The sequence below is a fragment of the Oncorhynchus mykiss genome, chromosome 12 (genome assembly GCF_013265735.2).
Source record: "Oncorhynchus mykiss isolate Arlee chromosome 12, USDA_OmykA_1.1, whole genome shotgun sequence".
NCBI classification, from domain to species: Eukaryota; Metazoa; Chordata; class Actinopteri; order Salmoniformes; family Salmonidae; genus Oncorhynchus; species Oncorhynchus mykiss.
The window spans coordinates 97,899,578-97,909,577 of record NC_048576.1 but is presented as its reverse complement, the minus strand read 5'-3'; the positions used below and the strand labels follow the sequence as shown (position 1 = coordinate 97,909,577).

Below are 10,000 nucleotides of genomic sequence, written 5' to 3'. Positions count from 1 at the left end.
TGATAACCAGTTTATAACAGCAATAAGGCACGTTGGGGGTGTGTGGTATATGGCCAATATCCCACGGCTAAAAGCCTCATTGCTTAATTAGACTGGATAGAGAGTCTAGGTAACTGCAGTACTACGAGGAAAAATAACTCACGTTTCTGCTCGGGACAGAAGTTCTTGTGGGGGTTTCTGGCTTTCTTCTTCTGTTTGTTTTTGGAGAGGGCATCGCTCGCCCCGTCCGAGTCCTCCTGTGACAACGCCCTCTTGTGACACACTGCCTTCACCTCCGTACCGTTGCTGTTAGCAACCGGAGCCTTCGGCCTGGCAGGAACAATGTTCATCGTCACGGCAACGCGTTACGGTTTCTGTGTGTGTGGACTTGACGACTTTGATCTTCTAATTGTTATTGGTCACGTACACATGGTCAGCAGGTGTTATTGGTCACATACACACGGTCAGCAGATGTTATTGGTCAAATACACATGGTTAGCAGATGTTATTGGTCACATACACATGGTTAGCAGATGTTATTGGTCACATACACACGGTCAGCAGATGGTATTGGTCACATACACACGGTCAGCAGATGTTAATGCGAGTGTAGTGAAATGCTTGTAGTTCTAGTTCCGACTGCAGTGCAGTAATACCTAATATTTCCACAACAACTACCTGATACACACAGATCTCAAGTTAGGATTCTCAACAGGAAATTGTCACTCACACTGGTCTGACGTACGGCTGGCAGATCCAATGAGGGAATGGCAGCCCAACCACCTGCCCCGCCTCCTCTCCTCCATTGGTTATCTCCTCCTGCAGAGGTTAAAGAAATGAGAAAAGAACCAGTGTCATCATCTAGCTGTGTTGGGAGGAGAGAGAAGAGGGGGAGGGGGGAGAAGAGGGAGAGGGGGGAGAAGAGGGAGAGGGGGAAAAAGGGGAGGAGGGAGAAGAGAGGAGAAGGGTGAAGAAGGGGAGGAGGGAGAAGAGAGGAGAAGGGTGAAGAAGGGGAGAAGGGAGAAGAGGGGAGAAGGGTGAAGAAGGGGAGGAGGGAGAAGAGGGGAGAAGGGTGAAGAAGGGGAGGAGGGAGAAGAGGGGGAGGGGGGAGAAGAGGGGGAGGGGGGAGAAGAGGGGGAGGGGGGAGAAGAAGGGGAGGGGGGAGAAGAAGGGGAGGGGGAAGAAGAGGGGGAGGGGGGAGAAGAGGGGGAGGGGGGGAGAAGAAGGGGAGGGGGGAGAAGAAGGAGAGGGGGGAGAAGAGGGGGAGGGGGGAGAAGATGGGGAGGAGGGAGAAGATGGGGAGGAGGGAGAAGATGGGGAGGAGGGAGAAGATGGGAAAAAGAGGAGGAGCAATTGATGAGGAAGAGAAACTAAAAAGGAGTAAAACATTTTGGGGAGGAGGGATGGAAAGGTGAAAAACAGAATGATCCCTAGGTACCTGGCAGCATAGCTAACCCTAACCCTAGGTACCTGACAGCGTAGCTAACCCTAACCCTAGGTACCTGACAGCGTAGCTAACCCTAACCCTAGGTACCTGGCAGCGTAGCTAACCCTAACCCTAGGTACCTGGCAGCGTAGCTAACCCTAACCCTAGGTACCTGACAGCGTAGCTAACCCTAGGTACCTGACAGCGTAGCTAACCCTAGGTACCTGACAGCGTAGCTAACCCTAGGTACCTGACAGCGTAGCTAACCCTAGGTACCTGACAGCGTAGCTAACCCTAGGTACCTGACAGCGTAGCTAACCCTAGGTACCTGACAGCGTAGCTAACCCTAGGTACCTGACAGCGTAGCTAACCCTAGGTACCTGACAGCGTAGCTAACCCTAGGTACCTGACAGCGTAGCTAACCCTAGGTACCTGACAGCGTAGCTAACCCTAGGTACCTGACAGCGTAGCTAACCCTAGGTACCTGACAGCGTAGCTAACCCTAGGTACCTGACAGCGTAGCTAACCCTAGGTACCTGACAGCGTAGCTAACCCTAGGTACCTGACAGCGTAGCTAACCCTAGGTACCTGACAGCGTAGCTAACCCTAGGTACCTGACAGCGTAGCTAACCCTAGGTACCTGGCAGCGTAGCTAACCCTAGGTACCTGGCAGCGTAGCTAACCCTAGGTACCTGACAGCGTAGCTAACCCTAGGTACCTGACAGCGTAGCTAACCCTAGGTACCTGACAGCGTAGCTAACCCTAGGTACCTGACAGCGTAGCTAACCCTAGGTACCTGACAGCGTAGCTAACCCTAGGTACCTGACAGCGTAGCTAACCCTAGGTACCTGACAGCGTAGCTAACCCTAGGTACCTGACAGCGTAGCTAACCCTAGGTACCTGACAGCGTAGCTAACCCTAACCCTAGGTACCTGACAGCGTAGCTAACCCTAACCCTAGGTACCTGACAGCGTAGCTAACCCTAACCCTAGGTACCTGACAGCGTAGCTAACCCTAACCCTAGGTACCTGACAGCGTAGCTAACCCTAACCCTTGGTACCTGACAGCGTAGCTAACCCTTGGTACCTGACAGCGTAGCTAACCCTAGGTACCTGACAGCGTAGCTAACCCTAGGTACCTGACAGCGTAGCTAACCCTAGGTACCTGACAGCGTAGCTAACCCTAGGTACCTGACAGCGTAGCTAACCCTAGGTACCTGACAGCGTAGCTAACCCTAGGTACCTGACAGCGTAGCTAACCCTAGGTACCTGACAGCGTAGCTAACCCTAGGTACCTGACAGCGTAGCTAACCCTAGGTACCTGACAGCGTAGCTAACCCTAGGTACCTGACAGCGTAGCTAACCCTAGGTACCTGACAGCGTAGCTAACCCTAGGTACCTGACAGCGTAGCTAACCCTAGGTACCTGACAGCGTAGCTAACCCTAGGTACCTGGCAGCGTAGCTAACCCTAGGTACCTGACAGCGTAGCTAACCCTAGGTACCTGACAGCGTAGCTAACCCTAGGTACCTGACAGCGTAGCTAACCCTAGGTACCTGACAGCGTAGCTAACCCTAGGTACCTGACAGCGTAGCTAACCCTAGGTACCTGACAGCGTAGCTAACCCTAGGTACCTGACAGCGTAGCTAACCCTAGGTACCTGACAGCGTAGCTAACCCTAGGTACCTGACAGCGTAGCTAACCCTAGGTACCTGACAGCGTAGCTAACCCTAACCCTAGGTACCTGACAGCGTAGCTAACCCTAACCCTAGGTACCTGACAGCGTAGCTAACCCTAACCCTAGGTACCTGACAGCGTAGCTAACCCTAACCCTAGGTACCTGACAGCGTAGCTAACCCTAACCCTAGGTACCTGACAGCGTAGCTAACCCTAACCCTTGGTACCTGACAGCGTAGCTAACCCTAGGTACCTGACAGCGTAGCTAACCCTAGGTACCTGACAGCGTAGCTAACCCTAGGTACCTGGCAGCGTAGCTAACCCTAGGTACCTGGCAGCGTAGCTAACCCTAGGTACCTGACAGCGTAGCTAACCCTAAGTACCTGACAGCGTAGCTAACCCTAGGTACCTGACAGCGTAGCTAACCCTAGGTACCTGACAGCGTAGCTAACCCTAGGTACCTGACAGCGTAGCTAACCCTAGGTACCTGACAGCGTAGCTAACCCTAGGTACCTGACAGCGTAGCTAACCCTAGGTACCTGACAGCGTAGCTAACCCTAGGTACCTGACAGCGTAGCTAACCCTAGGTACCTGACAGCGTAGCTAACCCTAGGTACCTGACAGCGTAGCTAACCCTAGGTACCTGACAGCGTAGCTAACCCTAGGTACCTGGCAGCGTAGCTAACCCTAGGTACCTGGCAGCGTAGCTAACCCTAGGTACCTGACAGCGTAGCTAACCCTAGGTACCTGACAGCGTAGCTAACCCTAGGTACCTGACAGCGTAGCTAACCCTAGGTACCTGACAGCGTAGCTAACCCTAGGTACCTGACAGCGTAGCTAACCCTAGGTACCTGACAGCGTAGCTAACCCTAGGTACCTGACAGCGTAGCTAACCCTAGGTACCTGACAGCGTAGCTAACCCTAGGTACCTGACAGCGTAGCTAACCCTAGGTACCTGACAGCGTAGCTAACCCTAGGTACCTGACAGCGTAGCTAACCCTAGGTACCTGACAGCGTAGCTAACCCTAGGTACCTGACAGCGTAGCTAACCCTAACCCTAGGTACCTGACAGCGTAGCTAACCCTAACCCTAGGTACCTGACAGCGTAGCTAACCCTAACCCTAGGTACCTGACAGCGTAGCTAACCCTAACCCTTGGTACCTGACAGCGTAGCTAACCCTTGGTACCTGACAGCGTAGCTAACCCTAGGTACCTGACAGCGTAGCTAACCCTAGGTACCTGACAGCGTAGCTAACCCTAGGTACCTGACAGCGTAGCTAACCCTAGGTACCTGACAGCGTAGCTAACCCTAGGTACCTGACAGCGTAGCTAACCCTAGGTACCTGACAGCGTAGCTAACCCTAGGTACCTGACAGCGTAGCTAACCCTAGGTACCTGACAGCGTAGCTAACCCTAGGTACCTGACAGCGTAGCTAACCCTAGGTACCTGACAGCGTAGCTAACCCTAGGTACCTGACAGCGTAGCTAACCCTAGGTACCTGACAGCGTAGCTAACCCTAGGTACCTGACAGCGTAGCTAACCCTAGGTACCTGACAGCGTAGCTAACCCTAGGTACCTGACAGCGTAGCTAACCCTAGGTACCTGACAGCGTAGCTAACCCTAGGTACCTGACAGCGTAGCTAACCCTAGGTACCTGACAGCGTAGCTAACCCTAGGTACCTGACAGCGTAGCTAACCCTAGGTACCTGACAGCGTAGCTAACCCTAGGTACCTGGCAGCGTAGCTAACCCTAGGTACCTGACAGCGTAGCTAACCCTAGGTACCTGACAGCGTAGCTAACCCTAGGTACCTGACAGCGTAGCTAACCCTAGGTACCTGACAGCGTAGCTAACCCTAGGTACCTGGCAGCGTAGTCTGAGTTGTCTGCTGACCTCTGTCAGCCCCTGCAGGTTCTTCACCTTGGCCAGCTCCTCTCTCAGGTCCTTGTGGATCTGCAGCCTGGAGAAACACTAACAAATAAAACACACACACAGATTGTGGTGATAGTGAAGTAATGAGTGTGTGTGTGTGTGTGTCCCTCTGGGTGTGTGTGTGTTACATACGTGTGGTGCCAGAGCTTGAAGAGATGTGCTCTGACATAGGACAGGGTACAGGGAGGGTACTGACTGACCACCTCTAGATACTCCTCAGCCATCTCCCATACAGGAGGGCTGTGACCCTCAAACAGAGCTGGGTTATGGAGGTTCCCCTCTGGAAACACACACAGAGAAAGAGAAACACAGAGAGAGAGAGAAACACACAGAGAGAGAGAAACACAACAGGGAGAGAAACACACAGAGAGAGAGAGAAACACACACACAGAGAGAGAGAAACACACAGAGAGAGAGAAACACACAGAGAGAGAGAAACACACAGAGAGAGAGAAACACACAGAGAGAAAGAGAATAACACAAAGAGAAAGAGAGAAACACAGAGAGAGAGAGAGAAACACACACACACAGAGAGAGAAACACAACAGGGAGAGAAACACACAGAGAGAGAAACACACAGAGAGAGAGAGAAACACACAGAGAGAGAGAAACACACAGAGAGAGAAACATACACACAGAGAGAGAGAAACACACAGAGAGAGAAACACACACACAGAGAGAGAGAAACACACACACAGAGAGAGAGAAACACACAGAGAGAGAGAAACACACAGAGAGAGAGAAACACACAGAGAGAGAGAAACATACACACAGAGAGAGAGAAACATACACAGAGAGAGAGAAAGAGAAACACACAGAGAGAGAGAGAAACACACAGAAAGAGAGAGAAACACACAGAGAGAGAGAGAGAGAAACACAGAGAGAACCACACACAAACACACACACACACACACAGAGAAAGAGAGAAGCACACACAGAGAAAGAGATAAACAGAGAGAGAAAAACACAGAGAGAGAGAGAGAGAAACACACACAGAGAGAGAGAGAGAGAAACACACAGAGAGAGAGAGAAACAGAGAGAAAGAGAGAAACACAGAAAGAGAGAAACACAGAGAAAGAGAGAAACACACACAGAGAAAGAGAGAAACACACACAGAGAGAGAGAGAAACACACAGAGAGAGAGAGAAACACACAGAGAAACACACAGAACCACACACAGAAAGAACCACACACACACAGAACCACACACACACACACACAGAAAGAACCACACACACACACAGAACCACACACACACACACAGAAAGAACCACACACACACAGAACCACACACACACACACAGAGAGATAACCATACACACACAGACACATGAGAGAGAGAGAGAGAGAGAGAGAGAGAGAGAGAGAGAGAGAGAGAGAGAGAGAGAGAGAGAAAGTGATAAACACAAATTAGTAGGTGTTATGACTCTTGGGAGACTAATTACTCAAGGTGAGGCGGAGGTGTGTACCTGCACTCATCACCCCCTGTACTCCAGTCTCCTCCATACACTGCTCCACATCACTCAGGTGTTGGATGTTACCGTTAGCGAACACAGGGATGTTAACAGCGTTCCTATAGCAACAACACAGAGAGAGATAGAGAGAGAGAGAGCGACTGTTTAATAAACCCAGTATCAGCTATGTGACAATATAACAGGGTACTGTACAGTAGAATATAATAGAATGTTTTCCTGTGAAGAAACTTATTGGAGACCTACTAGACTACACAAACTACCTCCAACTACACAGCAGAGACCTACTAGACTACACAAACTGTCTCCAACTACACAGCAGAGACCTACTAGACTACACAAACGGTCTCCAACTACACATCAGAGACCTACTAGACTACACAAACGGTCTCCAACTACACAGCAGAGACCTACGAGACTACACAAACTACCTCCAACTACACAGCAGAGACCTACTAGACTACACAAACTGTCTCCAACTACACATCAGAGACCTACTAGACTACACAAACGGTCTCCAACTACACAGCAGAGACCTACTAGACTACACAAACTACCTCCAACTACACAGCAGAGACCTACTAGACTACACAAACTGTCTCCAACTACACAGCAGAGACCTACTAGACTACACAAACTGTCTCCAACTACACAGCAGAGACCTACTAGACTACACAAACTGTCTCCAACTACACAGCAGAGACCTACTAGACTACACAAACCTCCTCCAACTACACAGCAGAGACCTACTAGACTACACAAACTGTCTCCAACTACACAGCAGAGACCTACTAGACTACACAAACCTCCTCCAACTACACAGCAGAGACCTACTAGACTACACAAACTGTCTCCAACTACACAGCAGAGACCTACTAGACTACACAAACTGTCTCCAACTACACAGCAGAGACCTACTAGACTACACAAACCTCCTCCAACTACACAGCAGAGACCTACTAGACTACACAAACTGTCTCCAACTACACAGCAGAGACCTACTAGACTACACAAACCTCCTCCAACTACACAGCAGAGACCTACTAGACTACACAAACTACCTCCAACTACACAGCAGAGACCTACTTGACTACACAAACTGTCTCCAACTACACAGCAGAGACCTACAAGACTACAAACTGTCTCCAACTACACAGCAGAGACCTACTAGACTACACAAACTGTCTCCAACTACACAGCAGAGACCTACTAGACTACACAAACTACACAGCAGAGACCTACGAGACTACAAACTGTCTCCAACTACACAGCAGAGACCTACGAGACTACAAACTGTTTCCAACTACACAGCAGAGACCTACTAGACTAAACTACCTCCAACTACACAGCAGAGACCTACTAGACTACACAAACTACCTCCAACTACACAGCAGAGACCTACTAGACTACAAACTGTTTCCAACTACACAGCACAGACCTACGAGACTACAAACTGTTTCCAACTACACAGCAGAGACCTACTAGACTACAAACTGTTTCCAACTACACAGCACAGACCTACGAGACTACAAACTGTCTCCAACTACACAGCAGAGACCTACGAGACTACAAACTGTTTCCAACTACACAGCAGAGACCTACTAGACTAAACTACCTCCAACTACACAGCAGAGACCTACTAGACTACACAAACTACCTCCAACTACACAGCAGAGACCTACTAGACTACAAACTGTTTCCAACTACACAGCAGAGACCTACGAGACTACACAAACTACCTCCAACTACACAGCAGAGACCTACTAGACTACACAAACGGTCTCCAACTACACAGCAGACCTACTAGACTACACAAACGGTCTCCAACTACACAGCAGAGACCTACGAGACTACACAAACTACCTCCAACTACACAGCAGAGACCTACTAGACTACACAAACTACCTCCAACTACACAGCAGAGACCTACTAGACTACACAAACTGTTTCCACCTGACAAACATAATATTGGTTCTTCTCTGTAGTCTTAATTGAACTGTGAGGGAACTGCAGTGTGCTTACCGTACAGCCTTGATGTGTTCCCAGCTAGCGATGCCTGTCGCGGGTCCTTTCTTAATTGAACTGTGAGGGAACTGCAGTGTGCTTACCGTACAGCCTTGATGTGTTCCCAGCTAGCGATGCCTGTCGCGGGTCCTTTCTTAATTGAACTGTGAGGGAACTGCAGTGTGCTTACCGTACAGCCTTGATGTGTTCCCAGCTAGCGATGCCTGTCGCGGGTCCTTTCTTAATTGAACTGTGAGGGAACTGCAGTGTGCTTACCGTACAGCCTTGATGTGTTCCCAGCTAGCGATGCCTGTCGCGGGTCCTTTCTTAATTGAACTGTGAGGGAACTGCAGTGTGCTTACCGTACAGCCTTGATGTGTTCCCAGCTAGCGATGCCTGTCGCGGGTCCTTTCTGGTCCTTGGTCCGGCCGTGAACGGTCAGCAGCTGAGACAGAGATGGAGAGGTCTGAATGAAAAGACTTCCTACCCGATTAAATAAAAATTAAATTACAAATAAAATTAAATGAGTCTGTCTGTGTGTTGCTATGGAGACAGCATAGGTGACACTGCAGTACTACGAGGAAAGTTTTTGATGAGGCTCTCTTGTTCAGATATCGGTAAGTGGACTGGAGACAGGACATGAAAGGGATAACGAATCCAGTTGTTTGTGTCATTCGTTTCGGGAAAGAACCTGCGTCATTGCACCCCCCAACTCACTCAGGTGCTTCGCTAAATCACATTTGACATTGTCCATAAGCTTGAGTTCATTTAGCACACAAAAAAATCATACAATGATGGAAAGACCTGTGTGTTGTCCTTGTTAATGCAGACAGAGAAGAGCTCCAACTTGTTAATCATAGCCTCAATTTTGTCCCTGTATTCCTACATTCAGATCATTCAGGAGAGAGAGAAAACATCACCCAGATAGACAAACTACCTCCAACTACACAGCAGAGACATACTACACTACACAAACTACCTCCACCACCTCAAGCTCAACCTCGACAAGACGGAGCTGCTCTTCCTTCCTGTGAAAGGCCTGCCTGCTCCAAGATCTCTCCATCACAGTTGACAACTCCATGGTGTTCCCATCCCAGGTGCATAGAACCTCTAAATATAATCTGGCTCATTTTAGGTAATGTTTCATAGAAGATCAAAATAAAACACTTGTGTGTGTGATGTTTCCCACCTGGCAGCCAGCCTTCTCCAGCATCTGAGCGTACTGAACGGTCTCCTCCATCTTGTTAAACACACGGATCTTACAGGTGATGGGAACAGAGATCTTCTCATTGGCTAGCTTCACTAAGGAGAAACAGAGAGAAAAGACTGGCTAGCTTCACTAAGGAGAAACAGAGAGAACAGACTGGCTAGCTTCACTAAGGAGAAACAGAGAAAAGACTGGCTAGCTTCACTAAGGAGAAACAGAGAGAAAAGACTGGCTAGCTTCACTAAGGAGGAACAGAGAGAAAAGACTGGCTAGCTTCACTAAGGAGAAACAGAGAGAAAAGACTG

At 49.5% G+C, this 10,000-nt stretch overlaps 1 protein-coding gene across 3 annotated transcripts in view; it reads right to left on the bottom strand.

The window, feature by feature from the left end:
• Nucleotides 1–10,000, bottom strand: part of LOC118937810 (tRNA-dihydrouridine(16/17) synthase [NAD(P)(+)]-like) — a 21,109-nt gene that overhangs the window by 5,905 nt on the left and 5,204 nt on the right. For 2 of the 3 annotated variants that reach the window (XM_036939421.1, XM_036939420.1), the window contains exons 5-11: nt 9,678–9,790; nt 8,851–8,933; nt 6,482–6,585; nt 5,145–5,292; nt 4,944–5,040; nt 710–798; nt 143–309 (exon numbers count right to left, since the gene is read on the bottom strand). In XM_036939421.1, coding sequence (XP_036795316.1) covers nt 143–309; nt 710–798; nt 4,944–5,040; nt 5,145–5,292; nt 6,482–6,585; nt 8,851–8,933; nt 9,678–9,790 — 801 coding nt within the window. The remainder of the gene's footprint in view (nt 1–142; nt 310–709; nt 799–4,943; nt 5,041–5,144; nt 5,293–6,481; nt 6,586–8,850; nt 8,934–9,677; nt 9,791–10,000) is intronic. The other variant, XM_036939422.1, reaches the window with a different exon arrangement.